The sequence below is a fragment of the Cervus elaphus genome, chromosome X, assembly GCF_910594005.1.
Source record: "Cervus elaphus chromosome X, mCerEla1.1, whole genome shotgun sequence".
Taxonomy (NCBI): domain Eukaryota; kingdom Metazoa; phylum Chordata; class Mammalia; order Artiodactyla; family Cervidae; genus Cervus; species Cervus elaphus.
The window spans coordinates 30,327,973-30,352,589 of record NC_057848.1 but is presented as its reverse complement, the minus strand read 5'-3'; the positions used below and the strand labels follow the sequence as shown (position 1 = coordinate 30,352,589).

General features: G+C 40.5%; 1 protein-coding gene and 1 non-coding gene across 4 annotated transcripts in view; one reads left to right on the top strand and one right to left on the bottom strand.

The window, feature by feature from the left end:
- The first annotated feature begins 5,449 nt into the window (after window positions 1-5,449).
- Window positions 5,450-24,617, top strand: part of MORC4 (MORC family CW-type zinc finger 4) — a 59,656-nt gene continuing 40,488 nt past the window's right edge. Inside the window, exons 1-7 of one of the 3 annotated variants that reach the window (XM_043895550.1) lie at window positions 5,450-5,796; window positions 5,917-5,989; window positions 11,692-11,824; window positions 18,787-19,004; window positions 19,769-19,916; window positions 22,181-22,313; window positions 22,636-22,764. In XM_043895550.1, coding sequence (XP_043751485.1) covers window positions 5,695-5,796; window positions 5,917-5,989; window positions 11,692-11,824; window positions 18,787-19,004; window positions 19,769-19,916; window positions 22,181-22,313; window positions 22,636-22,764 — 936 coding nt within the window. In that variant the 5' untranslated portion in view covers window positions 5,450-5,694. The remainder of the gene's footprint in view (window positions 5,797-5,916; window positions 5,990-11,691; window positions 11,825-18,786; window positions 19,005-19,768; window positions 19,917-22,180; window positions 22,314-22,635; window positions 22,765-24,617) is intronic. The other 2 variants (XM_043895549.1, XM_043895551.1) reach the window with 2 other exon arrangements.
- On the bottom strand, window positions 10,247-10,353 carry LOC122690946. Its single transcript, XR_006340199.1, has one exon. It is a non-coding gene; the product is annotated as a U6 spliceosomal RNA (small nuclear RNA).

Sequence of the window (24,617 nt, the reverse complement as noted above, 5' to 3'; positions counted from 1 at the left end):
ACCCTGCAGGGCAATGAGTTTGTGCATGTGGAACAATTAGTGCTGTTACGGGTTCTTCCGCAGGGAGGAAATGGGAGGTGACTTCCTGGCTCCCTGGGGGGCTCCTCCACTTGCTTGGGTTTGTGGCTAAGGAACTCAACCTGGAGCAGGCGGAAATAAAAAAGATCATGTAGGTGGCTCAGGGCTTGGAATCCAAGGCCCTGGACCAGGTAGGGCTAGCCTTGAGAACTAAGTTCTGCCCCAAGACAGAGAGGTGTGCTAGGGGTTTTCAGAGGCACACCACACCCTGCTGAAGCATTCCCTGCTCCTCATTTTGCAACAAGACCCAGGGGCTCCCAACTGGCACCCCTGCTGTGCCCACCTACAGGATCCGCTCACTGTTTGGTGGTGAAGTATATGGAACCTCGTTTACAGCCCTGTGGAGCCACAGTGATAGAATTTGTATGGATTTCTTTGCTGCTTTTGTTTATTGCTGTGCAGAGGCAGTGAGACCCAAAAGAGGCCAAACCTAGACTTTCAGCAGCTCCCCGGGCCTCTCAGGATCAATCTTCTGTTTGGGGGAGCTGGAGAGGGGCTGAGAGGAGGCCTCTGACCCCAGCTGACAATCAGGAAGCCAAGTACTTAGGGAGTCACAAAGCTTTTGTTTAAACAACAAATCCCTCAAGTAGTAAACACACCAATACTTAGTATAGCATTCACAAAGCCCCACAGCAAGCAAGACGTGTGGACCACACACCTTAGAAGAAGGCAGTAAATGGGCACTTTTAGAAGTTCCAAGACTTGATTCAAATAAGAGTGAGGGCCAAACAAGGCTTTCAAAAGTGTTGTGCTGGGCTGAGAGGGGGAAATGTCTAGGGGTCACCCTGTAGGGAAGATTACGAATGCTCAGTCCAGACAGAAGGGCGCTGGTTAAAACCTCACCTGAAGGGACGGTTATTGTCCCTGCTCATTTATCCTTCCCCTAGGATTCTATTTATCATTTACATCACTTCACTTTGGGCTCCTCAGGCTTCTCCAGTAACCTTGCACTCATTATGATAATTGCACCCACCTATCTTTTGAAGGTTACACTCAGCCTCAGGGTGTCTGTCTTTTCAGAGCCCTACAATGCCCACTGCCTTAGTGAGCCTACTGTAATGGTCTCTCCTCCGGACAGGCCTAACCTACAGAGGAGAACCACCACTGCGTTTCTTAGCAGTGCCAGTAGGTACCCCTGTCACAGCATGTTCCTCAGGGCTGTGGTAAATGGTGTATTCTGTGTCTTTCTATTGGAGTTTTCCAGTCTTTTTCAGTATGTTTTAGTCTCTCAGTCATGTCTGACCCTTTGTGACCCCATGGACTGTAGCCTGCCAGGCTCCTCTGTGCATGGGATTCTCCAGGCAAGAATACTGGAGTGGGTTGCCATTTCCTTCTCCAGGGTATCTTCCCAACCCAGGGATCAAACCCAGGTCTCCTGCATTTTAAGCAGATTCTTTATTGTCTGAGCCACAAGGGACACCCCCTCTTTCAGTATATCCACTCCAATATGTCCACTTCTAAATCTTTTGATCCTGTATTCCATTATTGCCATAGAAATGCTGGCATTTTTACCTCATTTAGTGTGGGTCATCAGGTTTTCTATACTTCTAGAAGCTGTCTTAGTGAGTCTGCACTAACTTTTGTGATCCTTGCCAGGGTATTAAATCCTATTTTCCAGGGTTGTGTTCTCACATTGATAAACTCTCCTTTTTCCAACCTTATAGTCTAGCTCCCTTGATCAAGCACTCACAGAATCAGTTTCATGTGCACGCTTCCAGCTCCTGCCAATCTGTACAAGCTAGGCTGTGCAGCTACTTGGAGCATTGTTACTTTCCTTCTTTATCAAGCCTACCATGTTCATGCTGTGCCTTAACTGTTGTTATAGGCTTAGTGGCTAGAGGGGAAGTAAATGCATGTTTTGCCTCCTGGGGGAGAAGTTCTGCATTATCTCCAAGTAAGAGGTGTGGGGACTATTAAAGGTAGGAAAATCAGGCCAACTTCTACAGCCTCCGAGGGTTCAGGGAAATCTGGGGATTCAAGATTTTGATGGTATCCCTCTAGATATCCCCAAACTGTATGTCAGGGTCCTATCTTTTCCCCAGGAAGCATCCTGATTTTGATGCAAATAAACCTGTCTCCATTAGTAGTTAATCTTTGGAGCTCAGTAACCACTGAAATCTATTGATCTCATAGCTACTATTTCACCCTATTTCTCAAATACGTGATATAGCACAGCAGATCATATGTTCCCTTCTACCAGTATACCATTGCAATTCACCACCTGGTAAAAGTCTACAATGACAGGAGTGTCACCTCGTGGCAGAGAGGTATCTCTTCTCTACCTACCCCTCTGCAATGTGGACCTCCTTGCCAACTGGGCAGTGAGTGATCTAGCTCCCAAATCCCATCGAAATGCTGGCTTTCCTGAGTTACACTCAGTCTCAAGTGTCATAATTTGTGTTCCCCAGGAAGCCAACTCTAAGACAGAATGTAGCATGCCAGATGCTTATTAAGAGATGTCTTTTGGATTAACACCTGTGAAAGGAGCAGGCCTAAACAGGGAGTGGGGCTGGGGGCTGGAGTTGAGCTGCACTGCAGGCCCAATAACAGCCTCAGTCAACCCCACAGAGAGATCTAAAGTTAGAATGACCCTTCAGAGTTATCCCAAGCTGAGCTGAGATGGTTAAGCCTCTATAGTCCTCTTTGGGCTGCCCCTAGAAAGCTCTGTGACCTTGAGCAAGGCAACTCCATATCTGAGGCAATCCCTGAAGGAGCTAACAGCTGGAGGAAGCTTTCCAACAGTGCTCTCAGCAGCTCATCCAAAAAGTCCTCTATTGAAATGGGAGATAGGCTGTCACATCACAGAACGCAACACAGGAACCAACTCTTTACTCTTGTCTGCTTGCTAAGTCGCTTTAGTCGTATCTGACTCTTTGTGACCCCATTGACTGTAGCCAATGTCCATGGGATTCTGTCCATGGGATTCTCCAGGCAAGAATACTGGAGTGGGTTGCTGCACCCTCCTCCAGGGGATCTTCCCGACCCAGTGATCAAACCTGAATCTCTTACACCTTCTGCATTGGCAGACGAGCTCTTTACTACTAGAGCCACTTAGGAAGACCGCTTTACTCTGAAAATGGACAATTAAAAGTAAAAAATTAAGCATTTGTCCAGTCTTTCCTATATGAATTGTATTTCAGAGCAGCCAAACAGCCAATGGGTGGTGAGGATAAATTCTATACAGAGGGATCCAGTTAATAAATTATAAGAAATGATGAGATTAGTTTATTTTTGTTTTTCAACCCTAATAAATATTTTTTCAGATAATAAACACCAATTAATGAAACTACAAAGTGAAAGATTGATGGGAAACTTTATAGGGGAACATTCAGGCTGCCTCTACTTGAACCCGCTGATTAATTTGAACATCACTGAGTGTTAGACAGTATATACTTCTGATGTGTTGCAATAGAAAGAATACAGCACCATCTCTGAGCACTTCTGCTTTAAAAACTTTGTACTGGAATCTAATGAAGACTTTAGAGCCAACTTATGGTTTATAGTTATGTTAAATTTATTCCTCTAATGAAAGGAGCAACCTAAGTAACAACAAAAATAAGCAAAGAGACAAATGAGAATGTAGGACTTTCAACAATAAAAGTGACTTGATTTCTTCAACAGCTCAATAGAAGGAAGAAAAAAAAGAGAGACTGTTTTAGATTAAAGACACATAATCAAGTACAATGTGTGCGTCTTGTTTGGATCTAGATTTAAACAAACCAAATGTAAAAAGACATTTTTTTGAGATAATTGAAGAAATCAGACTATGGGCTGGGTATTAGAGAACATCAAAGAACTGTTATGAATTTTGTTTCAGTGAAAGTGGCATTGTGGCTATATCTTTTGGAAAATGTCCATATTTTCAGAGAAGAATGAATTACATAGAATAAAATGACATGCTGTTTGAAATTTGTTCTAAAATATACAAATAGAAGAAGAAAAGAATATATAAAGCAGGTATAGAAAGGTTTTAATTTTAAAAAATTTTATTGAAATATACTCGATTTACAATGTTGTGTTAGTTTCAGGTGTATAGCAAAGTGATTCAATTTTTGAATATGAGTAATTAGTATCTGGGAATTCATATCATTCTATTTTTGTGTATTTAAAAAAATTTTAAGATACCCAAAAAAAAAATGCAAAGAACCCAGTAGGGGAAATAATGTTCAAAGGACATAAATATACAATAAACATTTGAGAAGATAGTCAGTTTTACTGAAAGGAAAACACAAATTAAAACATTGAGATAGTAATTTTTATTCAAAACATTGGAAAAAGGTTAAAAGGTCAAAACCACTTGGTGCTATGAATGTAACAAAATAGCTAACTTTCTGGGAGGGCAAATTGTCCCGGTCTTACAGTATTTATTAAGAGTAAACCACACACATGCTTTTAGACACAACAGTATTCTGTAGAAATAACTGTACCAGAAATTCATGAGGATGTACAGATCATGGCAAGAAAAAAAAATTCAAACAACATGAAATATCACAGAGGAATGGTCAAATAATGGTTCATCTGTATCAGGGATCATTATATTTTAAAAAATAAATAAACATGTTTTTTCTGTAATCAAATGGTGTATGTTTGTTTAATAGTACAAAAAATGTAAAAATGCAAGTAAGAAAAAACAGAAAAACTCATAATTCTGGACCTGGAGATAACATCTTGAAATACATCATTTCAAGTGTTTCTCATTGTGGGTGTGTGGGTGTGTGTGTGTGTGTGTGTGTCTGTGTGTGTGTGTGTGTGTGTAACTACATGCATATTTATACATATATGTATGTACTTGTTTTTCCAATAAAAATAGGTATCACGTTACACAATATTCGGTGACCTCCTGTTTCCTTAATTCCCTCATAAATATTTTCCACATGAATAAATTTTCATCTGCAAACACGGTCCTTAAGAACTCCATAGTATTCCGTTTTCTGCATACTGCATAAACTAACCCCCATCTCCTACTTGCGGTATGTAAGTGCATTCCAATTTCTTCTTTCATAAACAGCCTCCCTGCATGCTTGCAAAGATTTGAAGATGATTTGCCAATTGCCTTCTGGAAAGTTCTGGCTGCTTCTGGAGGCATTTGAGGCAAAATAGTCTGAATGCTTTCCCATCACGCGAGCCTGCCTGCTATCTCCCCAGATAGCAAAACTGTACTTTTCAGAACTTCTAAGACTTGTCTTATCCTGCCCGTTAGTCATGCCTCCGAACTGGGGACTCTGTTCCAGAAATCCCTACACCCTCTCCCTCCCCTCGCCTCATCCCCGCCCCTCCCCACGCGCCCGCCCCCTCCCCCGCTCTTTCCCGCTCGGCGTCCTGGCCTATGGCAAACGCCAAGAATTAATTAGGGGCGGGGATCAAGGAGCGGCTGTCAGGAGGTCGCCATATTTCAGTACGGCCCCGCTGCCGGCCCGGCAGTCGGCTGGTTGGGAGAGGTGCTGACAGGGCGGGGCCGCTGCGCGGCTCTGCCGGCCTCACCCCCTCCCGCCCCGGACAGGTGGCTGGAGCGCGCCCCGCCCCCGCCAGCTGCGGGTGGGAGCGAGCGAGAGCCAGTCCCGGACGGCCGGGCGAAGAGTCCGGCAGCGGCGAAAGAGTATCGTGGCGGCCAAAAAAATGCTCCTGTACCGAGGGGCCCCCGCGGGCCCTGGCGCGCCGGGTAGCGCGCTGGCCAGGCCGGGCGGCGGCCCGCAGGCCTTTGGGATCCGTTTGAGCACGGTAGGTCGGGGGCCCGAGGGGGCGGACGCACGCGCGCGGGCCCCGGGGCTGCGGGGGGCACGCGGGGAGGGCCCGGCGGGCCGAGGCCTCACGCGGGACGGGACCTTCTCTCGCCCCCAGATGAGCCCTCGCTACCTACAGAGCAACTCCAGCAGCCACACGCGACCCTTCAGTGCCATCGCGGAGCTGCTAGGTGAGTGGCGAGGGCGGGCCTGGCCGTGAAAGCCCGAGGCAGAGGTGCCAACGTGGTGCCGGGGACGCGAAAAGAATGTGCGGAGCCGCGCGGGGAGGGCCGGGGCAGGGGTGGGGGCGTCGGGACCGGCCTCGGCTCCGCAGACGGCGGAGGGGGTCGGCTCCGTCGCCAGGGACGAAGTTCCGCAGATAAAGCTGAGGAAACAAGATGTGACCCAGGAGTTAGTCCCTTGTGGTTTTTCTCTCTGGCCCGTGACGTTCCAGGCGCTTTAGGGTAGCTTAGTGAGTAATCAAAAGGAGATGCACACAAATTTCGGGCCCCGAGGCAGCTGGGCTCCACGGGGGCCAGCGACAGACGGAGGGCGCCAGGCTAAGCACAGGGGCATGAAGAAAAGTCTGGAAAACGGAGTTCTTTAACTTTTGGGACCAGAGAGTCTGGGAATGATGGGACATCTCTTAAGAGATGACACGAGTGCATTTGGCTCCCTGCGGCTGTGGAGCGCTGGGTCCGCGATCCAAGAGCGCCCTCACACCGCTGGAATGAATAACTGAGCACTTAACCTCTCGCTCCACCGATGTTTGCTTTTAAAGCGTTTTCAGTTGATCCCTTGAAGCCAAGTACACCAGCTTTTGCAGTAGTGTGCTAAATACTGTGTGGAAAGCAAAGAAGAAAAACATTCCTGGACAAAATGCAGCAGCATACCGAGCACATTGCAACTGTTTCAAAAGTTAAAGTTATGGAAAGGTATTTCTGGGGCAAGGTAGCACAGAACAGAATCTTGAAAATGGTTTCAAAGCTCCCCCAAATGAGCCCCAGACTCCACTTAAGCAATCGCTGTGGCCCTGCAATGTGAATTGTCTTGAGCGAGAAGTCAGTGGGCATCAGGAGAGTTACTTGCAAGGGTGATGGGGAACTAGGGTGATTATTTTCGCCGTAACACAGAATGCTTACAATATATATGACTGTTCGTTAGAAGGTGAAGGAGAAAAACTGACATTGACCCGTTTTGAATCCTAGAGAACAGGGACTGTATTTTTCAGATTTTGCACCATGCCCTGAGGGAAATTCACAGTGGAGTGAGATCTAGGTGCATGTGACTTACAAAAGAGAAAAAGAGGGGAAAGCCACCAGTTTACTTAGTGAGAAATGAGAGACAGAAGCTTGTTCCCTCACAGTAGCACCGTGCAGAACCATGTGTACCTATGCTATACTGTGTACTGAACTTTATGGGTGATTTTTAAAGTGTTTCATTTGTAGTTTTGAATATATATGATTCTTGCCTTAAGCATTAACTTAAAGAACCTAATTCTGGTGTAAGCCGACCCATACAAGTACAAGTATACAGGTGTATTATATACATACACACACATGCCTGCACACATATATACCAACACAGATTAAAACCAAATCACAACTATCTGTCATATTAATAATAGAGAAAAGGGAGAGCAAAGTGTTAACTGGTAATCTGAAGCTTTCAGTTTAGATTTTCCTTCAGTAGTTTTCTTCACTTATGCATTAATTTTCTGGTGAACCGTTCATTTGATGAATATTTATTGAGCATTCACTGTGGTAGATACAAAAATGAATACAACATAGGTTCATCTTTGAGTAGGGGAGAGAAAACATGTACAGAAGGTTTATTCTTCGTATAACTGCAAAATAGAAAGTGATATATTGGCAAAGATGGACACATTTTGTACTGTGGAAGTCCAAAGGAAGGAGGGGTGACATTCAGCTTACCAGGAAAAGGAGAGTTAGGAAAGACTTTGGAGAGGAGGTGACATTTGAGCTGAGATTTGAAGGATTGGGACATGTGGGCATGGGTGTGGGGAGGGGAGGGCATTCCAGGCAAAAGGAACAACTGCATGAACCAAGTCATGAAGAATACTGAGTAACTGAGTTTAGTTGGAACATGGATATCATGAAGAGTTAAAACTATAGGTCCTTAGAGAGTTTACATGGAGCTTTCACAAATATATTTTTAGCTATACTTTTTTCAGGTAAACAGCAGCATCATCACCATTGTCATCATTATTCTTATCTTGTAGATAAGGATACATAGGCTCAGAGAATTTAGTTGACTTTTCCACAATTATGTGTTTAGTAAGTGGCAGACCCAGGACTCAAATGCAGGTCTTTTTACCCTAAGTACTAAGTAGGGAATGAGGTTAGAATGGTGAACTGTGGCCAAAATGAGACTGGGAGGCTCGAGTATTTGGGCTTCAGGAAAGTTAATCTTGCAGCACTGTGTAAGATGAATTGGAGCTAAGAGGGACAAGGCTTTGAAGGACTAGGTAGGAGGTTATCACAACAATGCAGATAAGAGGGAACAGACTCTGTAAACTAAGAAAGTGACAATGGAAATAGAAATACGAAGATATAAGAGAGACTAGGGGTGTATAGGGTAAGAAAGAGGGAGGGACAAAAAATGACTTTCATATTTCAAACTTGTCATTTGAATACTGACACTGTGTGTGTGTTTGTGTGTATGAGAGAGAAGAAAGGAAAAATAAGCTTGTGTCAGAAGATGATGACCTTAATTTTAGATGAGAGCAGTTTTAGATACTTACTGGATGTCTTGGAGGGCCACAGCTTGGCCCTGACAACCTTGCAGGAATCGTCATAGGCCATTCGCCTGGAACAGGAGGGGATGTGGGGAAGAGCTATATCAAAACCAGCTATCTCCCACTTGCCATCCTGTCTCTCCAGGGATGCTGTCATGGGACACTTTCTTATTGCCTCCCAGGTTAGAATGAGCTATGAAGGTTCAGTTATGATGTTTTTTTAGACCCCAGGTCACATGGTTAGTGGATAACATAAAGTCCCTGAGACTTGGTTTCTCATGCTGTTAACTACGTGGTGGCTGAGAGGAGTTAAGAGTCCTCCCACTGAGGGTACCATGAGCTAGGTTAAGAGAGATAAGATTACTTGGGATCTGAGAGCACAGGAGACTGTGAGCCAAGTGAGGGGATAAGGACTTCCCAGGATTTGGTGGTGTAGCTATCCCCTAGGTGGTGGGCCAAGGGAGTTGAATAGGATTTCTCTCTGCCCTGCCTGGTCATAGATTAGGTGGGCTGGGCTATGGGAGAAGATAGATTCTGTAGGATTTGATAGCATGTGCTATGTGTTGATAACATTTGAAAGGTTAAACAGAAATTGAAACCAGCTGCCAGATTGGTGCCTTTTTTATTGTAAGTTCATTTATTGAAGCCAACCTGTTATTATAACTTTATTTGTTGAGGCCAAGTGGAAGGCCACTTAAAACCAAAAGTAAGTGCAAAGCTGTGCTTACTGCTGCTGGTCTGTCTGCTGATCTCTTTTCCCCTGCTGCCCCAGCTGACTCTGGCCTCTGCTGTGCCCTCTCCCCCGTGTATTCTACCCGCTTCCAGCCAAGGAGGTAAAATTTCTAGCTGCTCCTGGTAGTTACCTTAAAACTCTTTGGTAAGTTTCTGTTTTAAAAAAAGCACCTAGTAAAGTTTTGGTGACATTGACAATAAAATGGGAAAAAAAGTGATTTTTGTGAGAGGCTTGCAAGCTGGTTCATTGACTGTACAGTTATATAAATGTGGAATTGGAATTGATATGCATTATATGTTTGAATTATCAATGTTCATTAAGTGTTAGGGGAAAAAAATCCCTCTATGTCCAAAGTTTTCAAAGTAGAAATGAGGTCCTGTTGGTTGACAAGGTAAGGGCATCGGTCTCAATGGCCTTGGCTGCCAGCAGCCGTGACTGATAGGTTCTAAAACAATTCAGGGCCTACTTGCCAAGTAGTTTTTTGAAACAATGTAGGTGCCTTCACAATGCTGAATCCTTCTGTCAGTTAAAAAAATCTGCTGCCTCTTATTACAAAGTAAAATGCTGTCTTTCTGATAAAGGCACTATTGCACGTCAGGCTTAACAATTCCTGCCAAAAGTTGGTCCACATGACACAAGGCTTGACCCCACCTAGTCCTTAAAGATTGACTCTATCAGACCTTTTAATCCCCTTCTGGGGATATTCGTGATGCCTTAATGCTGTTAAGACTTTCTGGGTTACAGTCAGTGACAGTTTTGTGTTTTTTTTTTTTTTTTATTTTTTCAGTGGGTTTTGTCATACATTGACATGAATCAGCAATAGATTTACACGTATTCCCCATCCCCATCCCCCCTCCCACCTCCCTCTCCACCCGATTCCTCTGGGTCTTCCCAGTGCACCAGGCTCGAGCACTTGTCTCATGCATCCAACCTGGGCTGGTGATCTGTTTCACCATAAAAAATATGGAACGCTTCACGAATTTGCGTGTCATCCTTGCACAGGGGCCATGCTAATCTTCTCTGTATCGTTCCAATTTTAGTATATGTGCTGCCGAAGCGAGCACTCAGTGACAGTTTTATCAGTAATTCTGGCAACATCATTGTGGCCCTTGAAATTAAATCTGTCCTGTTTCATTTGATGGATATTCCACACATTTAAGTGGTTGTAACTGATACTGTTTTTTTTTTTATATTGTTAATTGTGTTACAAAAACTGGTATTTTGAATATGTGCAACACTTCTCTTGCTTGTAAGTGATGTTCCCCACAAAGGACTGCCATGATTTGAACATTGATAGTGGGATGAGTATACAACCGGAACCCCACCCAAATCGTCCAGCCCAGCCACATGGAATCAATGTAGGATCCCAGGGAAAGGGAAGTGGGTGGGAGGAAAGGCCTTTGTCTTGTTTAAAGAGCCAGTAAAGACAGGAGTGCTTGAGGCACCAATCTAACAGATTGCACAAACTGCCCTCCCACTCCAGCCAGTGAGCCCTAATGAGACTTTTGTACCACGTGTGTCGATGACTGGCAACTATGTAAACTGGCACCTGTGGCAAAAAGATGTGACTATTCAGCCAATGTCATCCCCTGGGGTTGCAGACATGGCACATATATTAGAATACAGCTATATCTGATGTCTTTGAATTCTTGGATAAATAACCCATTGTGAAGACCTAACCCAGAAAGAATTGTAAAACTTTCTATATGTTTTTCCCTACTTTAATCCTATGTTCTCCATTTAATGAGAATTAGACAGTCTCACCTTCAAGACTATTACAGAATACCTAAGCAGACTCACTGTTCTAAGCATACTTGGTACATCGTTTGGATCTAGGCAGGCAGTTCGTGTTTTGGTTTTAATCTCTTAACTCTTTCAGTGCCTCTCATACTATAAATGGGGATGGTGATAATATCTGTGTTCTTTAATGGAGGAGGTGATGTAAAAGAAAAGTAGAAAAGAAAATCTTTGCAATAAACCCTAATGTGTGTGGTATGTATCTATTTGTAACAAAGTTGCAGGTTCAACTCTTCTCCATAACCACACTTTACTGTATATGTCTGTGAGCAGTAAAGTGGCTAAAAGATAAGAAGTAATAAGACAAAAATTGAGCAAAATGCCTTGTACATGGAGGACTTAATTTTCCCATAATCCTTGAAGTTTGAAGAGAAAAAGGGCAGGTTGCACATCAGTCATTATGTGAAATCTAGAAATCAGCTTCATAAACCCGTCTGCTATCATTCCTTTCTTCCCCCATACCATTAATGCTCCCTGCTCACCTTCTGGGACATTCGCATGAAGGGAATAAAGGACAGTTTCTATGTCTTAGGGGCACTGAACTAGAGATTTTAATAGAATATTAGAAAAAGAGATCTAATATCACAGATTTCTACCTTTTGCAGATAATGCTGTAGATCCAGATGTATCCGCCAGGACGGTCTTTATAGATGTTGAGGAGGTCAAGAATAAAACTTGTTTGACCTTTACTGATGATGGATGTGGGATGACACCTCATAAACTACACCGAATGCTCAGGTAAAGATATCTTCATTCTTTTTCTCTTGTCTTGAGCTCATGAACTCTATTTAAGGCTTAATAATTTTCTTTTACCATTTTCCTTCTTTATTCACTCAGCAAATGTTTATTGAACAGCTGTTATGTACCAGGACACAGGTTATGAAAATAGACACTCTTCTTGACCTCGTGGGACTTAAGAGTTTAGCTGGCAATTCAGACAGTCAAGTAGTAATCATAACAAAAAATCATAGGTATGATGATAGAAAAGTATAGGATGCAATGAGATAACTCATTAGGGGAGCCCTGTCTGATCCGGAAGGTCAAGCAGAGTCTCTTAGATGAGATGATGTTTAGGCTGAGATCTAAGGGGTGATTAGTAGAATTTAATGAGGTAAAGGTACAAGGGGCAAGGGTGAGAGTCTAGACAAAAAGAACAGCAAGGTTAAAGACCTGGAGGTCTTCGAGACCTTCTCCAACTTATATTAACTTAAATTCACTCTTAGAGCAGAAGTATTGGCATTATAACAGTTTATAGATTAGAACCATGAACATTCCCGGGTATAATCAATTGAGCCCCACAAAAGATACAGAAGATGTCATACACATAATATTTGAAAGTTTTGCAGGAGAATTACAGTTAGGAAATTCTCTTCTCTAACTGCTGAAGCTGGTAATATAGATTTCTGTTGCCACTGTCAGTTCATTTAATTACTTTAAAAGGTTTGTAATTAAGAATGTAAATTTGTACTTTATTATCTTCACATATCACTCAGTGAAAGATGAGTGCTTCCTCAACTCTTTCCTTCTTGCTTCCTTTTTGAGCAAATGAGGTTTATTACTCTCCATGTGGCTTCCTTGGAGAAGGCAACGGCAAGCCACTCCAGTACTCTTGCCTGGAAAATCCCATGGACGGAGGAGCCTGGTAGGCTGCAGTCTATGGGGTCGCGAAGAGTCGGACACCACTGAGTGACTTCACTTTCACTTTTCACTTTCATGCATTGGAGAAGGAAATGGCAACCCACTCCAGTGTTCTTGCCTGGAAAATCCCAGGGACAGGGGAGCCTGGTGGGCTGTCGTCTGTGGGGTCGCACAGAGTCTGACACGACTGAAGCAATTTAGCAGCAGCAGCAAGTGGCTTCCTGCACTAGTGTGTGAAGCATGAGTACCAGTGGAGGAGGGAAAGGGCTCTGAGCTATAAAAATGGAAGAGATTTATTTGGTTATAGTTCTCTTTGAAGGTATTCTAATTCTCTAACCCTGTTTCTTAGGGAAATCTTTTTGAGTCATCAAAGAAGTGAAATTTGGGCATAACCAATTATAAAGTTGGTTATGTTTTACCAGTCAGCAATCTGGTACCATATGTGTACCATATGTCTCAGATCCTCATAATTAGAAGAATATCTGGGGAAAGCTTCTAGAAGTGAGATAAGAACGTGGCCAGTATGTTGGTGAAGGTATGGAGTGGCCCTGTTTTTGAACGTATAGCCTCACTTTTATGTCCTAAAGTTAATATTTTATATTGTGAAAAATAGGATTTTAGGTGGGGTGGAACCAAAATATGTATGTATCTAAATTTGTATGTACTCGTTTTTTTCCTAAAATCACATATCTTGTTATTGGTTCCTTCCCACCACACGTTATCCCAGTGACATGGGTGTCAAATAGTGGGCCCAACAAATCTTACCACCTTCTATTTGTTTGTGGAGCTAGATATGTGAGAGTTGGTGTTTACAATTATAAGGCAGGAGGAAGGAAGAGGGTGGCTTCAAAATAATTGTAACAGTAATTGCAACAACTTTTGTTCTGGGCTTCCCTGGTAGCTCAGATGGTAAAGAATCTGCCTGTAATGCAGGAGACCTGGGTTCAATCCCTGATTAGGGAGATCCCCTGGATAAGGTAATGGCAACCCATTCCAGTATTCTTGCCTGGAGAATGCCATGGACAGAGGAGCCTGGTGGGCTACAGTCCATGGGGTCGCAAAGAGTCAGACACAACTTAGCGACTAACACTGTCTCTTTTGTTCTAGATTCTTGCACCAAATTTTTATTGAACACCTACCTATGTGAGAGTCACTGGAGATAAAGGGGTGAACCAGACAGATATGATTCTTGTTGTCAAGGGGCTGACAGTTTAGTGAAAAAGATACAAAATAATTGACTAGTAGTACAACTACATAGGTTATTCTACTAGTGGTAAGTGCTGTGAAGGAAAAGTAGTTTCTATGAGAGTATATAGCAGAGGGATCTAATCTAGTCTATGGAATCAAAAAAGACGACCATGTAGAAATGACATCTGAGTTCAGATATAAAGGATGAGTATCATTCATTCAAAAGTTTGCTTCCTTCACAAGGAACAAAACAGGCAGAAACTACAGTAACCATAGAATTTTTTTGACATTATCATGCCAAAAATGTTTCCCACTAATTTGAGCTGGGCAGTTGTTCCTCATATTTAAAAATTAATTTTAGAGAATTTTAAAAATTTTTATTGAAGTGTAGTTGGTTTATAATGTGTTAATTTCTGCTGTACAGCAACCTGGCTCAGTTATACATATATATATATTTTTTCATATTCTTTCCCATGATGTTTTATCACAGGATATTGAATATAGTTCCCTGTGCTATACAGTAGGACTTGTCCATCCATTTTATATGTATCAGTTTGCATCTGGTGATCCCCAAATCCTCCCTCCTCCTCTCCTTGGAAACCACAAGTCTGTTTAATTTTAGAGAATTTAAAATATGAGTCCTGGATTATGTATAGTTATATGTATTAGACTTTATTTCTGATCGTATCTTGAAACAAACTTGAATCAGTTAGAAGGTCCCATTTATTTAAAAGAGATTATTTAGTCCAACTCTTAACTTCCAGCCAGGGATTCCATGTACCACAATTTGTTCTAAAATAGTTGAATTTTAGAGGTAGCATTGAAAACTTTTATTAAGTATATTAATTTTTCTGTTTGGGGTCATATTACTTTTGTATTTGGAAAAAATAACAGGTAATCATGCAAAATTATTAAGCCTACAGAAATTCTATTTGACCTATAACATTTGTTATAATCTTATTCACATTTTCCAGCTTTTTATGCTACTCTTATATTTTCAGGCTAATAAAATAGTTATGTAATTACACAACAGTTTCTCCCATAAATACAAAATCCCATGAAAATTAAGGTAAAAAGAAAAATTCTATCATTAAATGCCTTTAAGGTTCACAATTAGTTCTGTTTAGCTTATGGGGATAGTGTGTGAACCAACTAGTCTATATATTCAGTTGCCTTTGTTGGAAAACCTCTTTTAAAGGTCAAGGATTGAAAGCAGCCACAGATTCATAAATTGAAGGTCTTTGCTCCCTTTGATAAGTGTATTTCCTAGTAGGTCTGTTCTTCTAAAACAACAACCAGAGAATAGCAGTATGCTTAGTATCCTTTCCTTATTTTATGCTTCATATTATATCACCAGTACATTTAGAGAACAGCAGTACTTTCCCTTTTATGTCCGTTAATTTGCTAAGGTTTTTTTTTTAATTGATCAGAGTCCCAGTTTAAATTTACCTCTCTAGATTCTAGAGTTGACTTTTTTAAGGAACTTGGGAAGAAGCTGCTATTTTCCTGGATTCCACTCATAGAATACCCTTGGTGTGTAAATACTGTTGTCTATTTCATTAAGGAGATAGAATAGGACTTACTTAGTGAAGAGAAACCACCTAAGACAAAATATCTATGGAAAATTAAAGAATCTGCTTGTAATACAGGAGACCTGGTTTCAATCCCTGGGTCAGGAAGATCCCCTGGAGAAGAGAATGGCTACCTACTCCAGTAACGTTGCTCAGAGAATTCCATGGACACAGGAGCCTGGTGGGCTATACAATCCATGAGGTCTCAAAGACTTGGACACTGAGCGACTAACACACATACCAAACTATATAAGATTCATTCCTACAATTCTGTTATTTATTGTGAATGCGTTTATGTTAGGCAGCTATTTGATTGGTATCTGGCATGTATTCTGAGATTTTTTAGTTAAATAGAATACCTAATATGGGAATGCAAGTGGAATAAAAGAACATAGAGGAAGAGTTAAGGGTAACATAACAACAAAAACAAACTGAGCATCCAGCTCCTCTCATCTCATTCTCATCCTTTGGCATTTCTGGTTCTTGCCCTGCCCCACTACCTATCTTTTCAGCCTTATGTAGTCTTAGTCGGTAAAGAATATGCCTGCAATGCAGGAGACCCAGGTTCAATCCCTGGGTCGAGAAGTTCCCCTAGAGGATGAAATGGCAACCCACTCCAGTATTTTTGCCTGGGAAATCCCATGGACAGAGGAGGCTGGCAAGCTATGGTCCATGGAGTCAAAGAGTCGGACATGACTTAGCAACTTCACCACTACCACCATATAAGCTATAATACAATGAAAGTTTATAGTTATGAAGGGGAAAAGATAATAGATGACAGAACAAGCAGAAATGGTAAGGAAATTAAAGAAGCAATATAATCTCCCTATTTTCGCCACTTTCCCTTGACCACCTAATTGAAGCTTAGGTAGCATTCAGTTCAGTTCAGTTGCTCAGTCATGTCTGACTCTTTGCGACCCCATGGACTGCAGCGCACCAGGCTTCCCTGTCCATCACCAACTCCTGCAGCTTGCTCAAACTCATGTCCATAGAGTCAGTGATGCCATCCAACCATTTCATCCTCTGTCATCCCCTTCTCCCCCTGCCTTCAGTCTTTCCCAGCATCATGGTCTTTTCCAATGAGTCAGTTCATCGTATCAGATGGCCAGAGTATTGGAGTTTTAGCTTCAACATCAGTCCTTCCAACGAATATTCAGGGCTGATTTCTTTCAGGATTAACTGGTTTGATCTCCTTGCTGTCCAAGGGACTCTCGAGAGTCTTCTCCAACACCACAGTACAAAAATATCAGTTCTTCAGCACTCAGCTTTCTTTATGGTCCAACTCTCACATCCATACATGACTACTGGAAAAACCATAGCTTTGACTAGACGGACCTTTGTCGGCAAAGTGATGTCTGCTTTTTAGTATGCTGTCTGGGTTGGTCATAGCTTTTCTTCCAAGGAGCAAGCATCTTTTAATTTCATGGCTACAGTCACCATCTGATTTTGGAGAAATAAAGCATTATTTTCTTGGTAGCATTAGAGAAGGTTAAAGTCCAAATAACTCTGTAAATCCATTTCACATGGTAGGTAAGTTTACTGTTTATGATAAAGAGCCCAGAGTTTTAGACATGACATTAGATCTGAAGTAGAAGTAGAGAATAGCATATGACCATTCTCAATGACTTCTAGAGTTTAGAATTGAAGTTTGAATACTACTTTGTAAGTTGTAATATATTATGTAGTATAGCATTTAATCCTCAATTCTATCACAGGAGGGAAAGGAATGTTTGAATCTTAACCAGCTTCTTTAAGTTTACTTTCTGGATTGCTAAGGCCCATAGACTGCATAGGGCTCAATGCTCTTTTGGTATTTTCAAAGGAACTTCTACCCTAGAAATTACCTTTTTATGTGATTGGATTTATTTGCTGGATATACAAAGGTCTTTTAAAGTGTCTCATCTCGAGGGACACAATGGTATCCTGTAACACTTGAAAATTAAAAGGTGATCCTCCTTCCTTAGCAAGTAAACACAAACCCCCCCCTCTAGGAAGTAGAAATCAGGTGTGTGTATGTGTGTGACTCAGTCGTGTCCTACTGTGACCCCATAGACTGTAGCCGTCCAGGCTCCTCTGTCCATGGAGTTCTGCAGGCAAGAATACTGGAGTGGGTGGCCATTCCTTTCTCCAGGGGATCTTCCCAACCCAGGGATTGTACTTCAACCCAATTAAAAGAGAGCCAAGGCCAAGCTGCTCAGCCATGGCAGGTAGAGCATCTATTTTATCGATGTTGGAAAAACATCTGATCTGTAACATGAAATCCTTCCTTACACTGAGGGCAAGAATCATGTCTCTTACTATTAACGGTTGTGTCTCCACTGCTTGGCATGCTGCACAGCACATAGTAGGTACTCAGTAAATATTTATGGAATGGATGGTAGTGTACAATATTGGAAACTTAGTCCATCTGGAGAGAACTCATCTTTAAAAAATTAGTTTTATATGTCATGAGAGAAGATGTGTGAAGGTAATACTTATTTTCTAGCTTTCCATGTCTTTAATTTTTGTTTGGTTTGGTAATTTTGTTGTGTGTTTGCATGGAAATAGAAGAAAGGGGAAGGATCTAGCTCCCAGATTTAAGCTGATCCTAAGGGGCCGCAGAGATTGTTGAGGTGGCTTTGTGAAAGGCCCTTAGTAAAATAAGAGAGACTTTATACTGCAGCTGTTTGCTGATATTCAGAGGCAGAACTACCTATTTTTATCCCTTGGCCACATTCCAATGAACTGTCCCAGCAGATGGAGCAGAGGGTAAGAATTGGAAGTGTTATCCTTTGAGTGAATAGTTGAAATTTGCAAGATACATAACCTCTGCCTTTCCAGTTTCTAGAGAGCAATAATAACCAGGTTAGGGATGCCTACTCTCTGCCTCGTACCTCTGACTAGTGTCAGTATCTGGTACTCTTGTTACCCTCTCTCAGGTGTATTCTGAGAGTACTCTGAGAGGTGTACCCTGTTCGTCTTCCCCTAACTTTACTATTAGCAAACGGAGCTCTTTTATCTAAACAAGAAAGGCAGCTGTGCCATAGCCTCTGTTAGTGAAAAGAGGCTACCTTTACCTTTATAATATGTGACTCTAATGCAGTGGAAGTGTTCATGTACACACAAACCACACAGGAAAATCAGTGCCATTACCCCATGGTTATTTCCTATGTTTTCACTTAATGGTTTTGCCCAGAAATACCAAAAGGAAGAACTTTTTACAAGTGTTCTTCATTTGTAAGCCAAACATTCAGCCTACCTATCTTAGGATGCTCTTTTACCTTTCTGATTTCTTCTGATTTCTTTTTTCTTGTGTAATTGCAGCTTTGGCTTTACAGATAAAGTCATAAAGAAGAGCCAGTGTCCCATCGGAGTCTTTGGTAATGGTTTCAAGTCAGGCTCCATGCGGCTAGGAAAGGATGCTCTTGTCTTCACCAAGAACGGGAGCACTCTCACTGTTGGACTCCTATCACAGACATACCTGGAATGTGTCCAGGCCCAAGCAGTTATTGTGCCAATTGTTCCATTCAACCAGCAAAACAATATCCTTTCTGGAAATGGGAAATGTTAGTTAAAAATTAGTCTAACCTGACAATTTTGATAGAAATCTCTTTCTTCAGGTCAAATGCAGCTATCAAAAGTTTCCATATTTAAAGAGGTATTCAGATGTCTTAAATTTAACTAGAATTTCACCCTATTAAATATTATTAAAATAAATGGATCATTGGAAGAAACTGAGAAATGTTTTTGTTATTTTGCAGTCTTCATTGTTACATGATTTGATCTATATACTGTCTCCACCCCCTCACCACTCCTACGGTACAGTTCCCTGGGGCCTTCGCTCTTTTTTCCCCATAAAAGTAGTTATATTTGTGTCACCTTCCTAGAAACATACTGTTCATTAGCTTATCTGACAGCTGAATAGCTCATTTTTCTGTACCTGGGCAAGCTATTATTTCAGTTAGATACCAGGTTGTCTTTACGCCGACAGTATAGCAATAAAGTTTGAACTCATTGCTTCCAAAGAGTCTAAAAATTCAGACTTTGATCTGTTTCTTAAGTATAGGACTGTCTTAATTTACATGGAATGTTTGAAGCAATATTCTGCAAGGGTAACTGATTTTGGTATTTGTCTCTATAATCTTTCTGCATCCCCCCTCCCCCCTTCCCTTTCTTCTGAAGCAGTAATGCCCATGCTTTGTATCCTTTATGTCTATGTTTTGTCTAAACATGCAACCCAAAAGGCAGATCTTCCTGTGATAGCATCCTCTGAAGATAATTTTTCTTTGACTATACTTGGTTTTACAAAAAATGATTATTACTGAGGATTCTTTGCCCAGCCTAGAAGCCATCTTGAACTATTCAATTTTCAACAATGAAAATGACCTGCTGTCCCAGTTTGATGCCATCCCAGGCAAAAAAGGCACTCGTGTTCTCATTTGGAACATCCGCAGGTATAGTATCCAAGAGTGATAGATTCTAATAAACAGAAGCAGTATGATGAAGCATATTTTAATAAATCCCTTCTCTAGAGAAGCAGAGTAGATATATTTTGATACATGTTTGTATCTCATTACATACTTTTCCTTAACTTTCTTAGAACCACAGCTCTGTTTGAGACAGTGCTTCTTAGTGGTAAAATGTGCAGCTTGATAATGTGGAGACCTGTATACATATCCTGAGGCTGTTACCATCAAGATAGTTCAATATTATTCTAAAATCTTCCAAATCCATTATAAATATCTATTGTATATTCACAGACACTGTTTAGAGATAGGTCCGTAATAGTTATTTCACCTATTTGACAGTGAAAATGAAGTATAAGGAAGAAAATTTAGGGTAACAAAGCAGAACACAATCTTAAAATAATAAGGACATGTGTATTTGTGCTTTCAGAGTAGTTGGATCAAAAGTAGAAAAATCTTTGAAGCAGATAAATTTGAACTATAATGAAGTTGACTTCAGGTCATATATTTAGAGCTACCTAGAAATAGTTTAGGATATGTCATTTGTCTCATCTTGTCATGTTAAATGAAATAGTGTCCATTGAAACCAAAAAATCTTCAATATAAAATAGAAGTAGAAAAAAAATAGAAGTGGTACTCTTATGTTTAATAGAACACAGTATCAGATAATTCATTCTTCTTTTTCTCCATAGGTCAAGTATTTTGCCTCATTTCTTAGTTGGGTAAAACTTAGTTAAAAAACTGTGGTGGTCCGTATAGAAAGTGCTTTGAATTAAAAAGAAAAAAAAAGTAAGGTAATTTACATCCTCCTGTGTCCTACTAGGAAAACCTCGAGTAATATAATTTATATTATAGAGGATCATTTTCATGAGGTATTTCCAGTGATTTAAACACATTCTCAGCAGACTTTTCTCTCTGTATATTGTTTCTCAGTTACATGGTACTAGGTATTACATAAATAAGATTCCATGGTCAAATAACTTTGGGAAAAGCTGGCTTAAACAGAGCTTACCACATAACTTTATTATAGCACTTCTGAGAGGCTTTAGTATGCTAAAACATTATTTCAACATACAGTGAAAATATTTAAGAGAGCAATATAGTATGCAGTTTCCAAATTTCAAAAACCTGTCTCTCCAGACCTCTTTTCCTTGGACAGTGAATGGTGAGGGCCATGGGGGACAGGAATCTCCTCAGAGTACATTTGTTGGAGTGGGATGGGTAGCAGGAATCAGGATTATCCTGGAAAATATAGAATATACTGTTATAATGACCTGAGCTTTATACAGGATATGTATGATAGTGGCTCTGGTTCAGCCCTGAAAAAGGAGCTACATTTTCAACACAGCAACTCTGAGCCTCTGAAGCCTCAAGTATGAGGGAGGTTTCCCTAGAGCTAGAGGTGGCTCTGGAAATCAGGAACTGATTTTATTTGATTATACAGACTTTATATCTTTATTACATATTTAAGAGTATCTTGGGGCACTGCCATTACACAGAACAAATTTGGGGTACCGTTATTCTCATATATGTTTTCTCTCTGTAACCCATCATTTGTTTGGAGTTTTTCCTGGTAACAAAGATGAGTCTTGTCTTTTTTCTTCTGGCAGTTGTGAGTGATGTAGCCCAGGGTCTTGGAATAGACCATATTTAAGTGACCTGAAGGGATTATGAGAAGAAATGTCCTTGGGAAAGGAATATGAGTACTATTATATTTAAATGACAATTATATAAATGATCTCCTAGAAGACTAACAAGGATATGTTGTTTCTATCACAACCTTTTTTTTTTCCTTCTAAGAAATAGAATTAGATCTGGGGAAATCTTATTAGTCCTTATACTATTACTGAAGTAAGAAAGAATAGATTTTGATTCATCTGTTTATTCAGTTGGGGGAAATTATGTTGAATGACCTACCTAACAATTCTATATTAAGATCCTGCCTGGAGGATAGCTGATGTATCCATTTGATTTATCAGATTACAGACATCCCCACCTTCCTTTTTTTCTTTCCTTTGCTACTTGGTATCACACCTCTATGAAACATATTAGAATTGTTTAGACTGGAAATACCCTTAAATATTGTGTGACCGTCAAAGCAAATAACACATAGTTCCTTTGAACTGGTAGTCAGGGAAAGAAATAGGTATCTGAGTTTTGGCTCATGTTATTTCTTTTCTCTTGGGTTCCTAGTGCATTTTTGTCCTTTGGAGCCAGTTTTTGTTAGATTGGTACTTGTCTCTTTTACCCAGAAATAAAGATGGAAAGTCTGAGTTGGACTTTGATACAGATCAGTATGATATCCTGGTAACAGACTTTGGCACAGATGAAAAAGAGACTGGTGGCGTTTCCTCTGAGCTGCCAGAAACAGAGTACTCATTACGGGTGAGTAAGAGTGGTTTTTCTTCAACAATGAGAGGTAAGATGTCCTGTAACATGAAAATATTACAGAACAAAATCTCACTTTAGTTATATAAAGATGACAACCTTTTAACCCTATACTCGGATTCCTTTTTACTGTCTGCACTCAAACAGTGTAGCTAATGTAGACAGCAGTACTTAGTATGATAGTTGATGTAGAATAACAAAGTATACAAACTGAGCCAAATCTTTGCCCAGATGAGATCTCAGATGCTAGCAGCGTTTTGTGGGGATGTCAGTAGAATTGTCAATATTGTGTAATAACTTTCCCTTCACTGTTCCATAGGCATTTTGTGGCATTCTATACATGAAGCCACGAGTGAAAATTTTTCTGCGTCAAAAGAAGGTGACTACCCAGATGATTGCCAAGAGCCTGGCCAATGTAGGATATGATATATATAAGCCTACCTTCACAGTATCCTTTCAACTACATGAAACTGACCTCTCTGTTTCAGGATTAGATTTCCAGGTTGGCACAGAAAAACAGAAATCTTTCCTTTTCCAATTAAAAAATGTGTGTTATAGTACAAGCCCTATTTTACTAAGGAGGTATTTCTGAAACCAACCTATGCACCAGTTTTATCAGAGATCACCTGGAAATTATTAAAATAATACAACATCCTGAGTCTTTAGAGATTCTGGTTCAGTAGATGCTGAAATCTCTCTTTTTTAAAAAAAATAAATTTTTTTAATTTAAAAATCCTCCACAGATCATAATGAATAACCAAGTTTGAAAATCTCTGCTATAAGGAATGATCCACACTGTTAGGTTTGTACAGGAATTTTGTTACATATTAATTGATTGAAGTAAGCAAAATGTTGATTTAAATTTGTTAATCTTTTGGATAGGCTATGAGTTTTGCTGTAAGAAGTCCAGACTTCTGTTGATAGAAGTTAGGAGATGGGAAACCTAGGGTGAGAGAAATCTTCAACAGATTTTACATGGATTTCCTTGTACTTCTCATAACTGCAGCCATTCAGAGAAGTTAATTACTCACGTTCACTTCTGCCCCCTGATTGCACTGGGAATGGATTTCAAACACTTGAGGAATCTTAAGGCAAACTATGGGAATTAGGTCCATCTTTGTTTAAGAATTTGGGGGTCAAACAAGTGTTTGAAAGGATGAGAATTCATAAGTACTTTTGAAGAATTGCTCTTGTCATTTACTTTCTAGTAATAAGCTCAGCTCTTGGCCCAAGAAACCTGTTCACACACTGTTTACTTTATCAGAGGCATTATCTATCTTAATTCTTCCCTTGACCAAACATTAGAAATTGCTGTTCCCTTTTTAAATAGCCATATTGTTGTTACTCATAAGCAGATTGATTTTCTCCTTTTGGAGAACACAATCCTTGTCTACTACGAAAGTTTAAAAAAAAACCTAAACACACTAGAGCTAACATCGTTAGCATCTGTAGGTAAATTAGTTGTAATATCACTGTATGGAGCTGGGGTCTTGGTGCCTTAAGTTTAACAGAGCCAGCCTAAAGAAGTGCTTTTCAACTACTGTTTCAGGATATACCATATTTCTGCCTTCAGCTTCTTTCTCTTATGGGTTTCTATCAGGATACCTTCTAAGCGTTCATTCTGTATATACCTCAGCTCTTCTCAGCCTCCCTTCCCATTAAACTAGTTACCTTCCCCTGTTAGAATTTGAGCTAAATGAATTCACTATAGGTTATGAGTAAAATGTAATTTCTAATAAAATTTCTCCAAAGGTCACTGAGGGAAAAGATACTGATACTAACTTATTTATTCCTCAGTTATCAAAGGCTTCTTCTCCCCTCTTGTCCTTTCCCCTCATAATAATTTGGGAACCTCCTACTCCAGTGTACTCCCACATCATAATTTAGAGTTTAAAAGTGTACAACAGAAACAATTCGACAGTCTTTATCTTTAAAGTGTTAATTTTGTGGTGTAGAATTTTGGTTTTTTGTTTTGGGCAGTTTTACCCTATTTTGTTTTTGCATTGGAATGGGGTCTTACTTGTGGTTTGATTTGGGCTTCTGGAGACCAGAACATGAGATGTTGTGAGCCAAATATTACTGTGTTATGTATCACTTATGTCATGTCTTCATATCATACCTGGTCCATTTGTCACATGGATTTGATGCAAGTAGCTTGTTACTTAGAGATGATAATGGAGATCAGTTTTTGAAAAAGTAAGAAAAGTAAATTTTAACTCATTTAGACATGAAGATTTCTTTTAGTATTTGTTTTAATGAAAATCTCAGTTTCTTTCTCTCCCCTTTCTCACTTCCTTACAT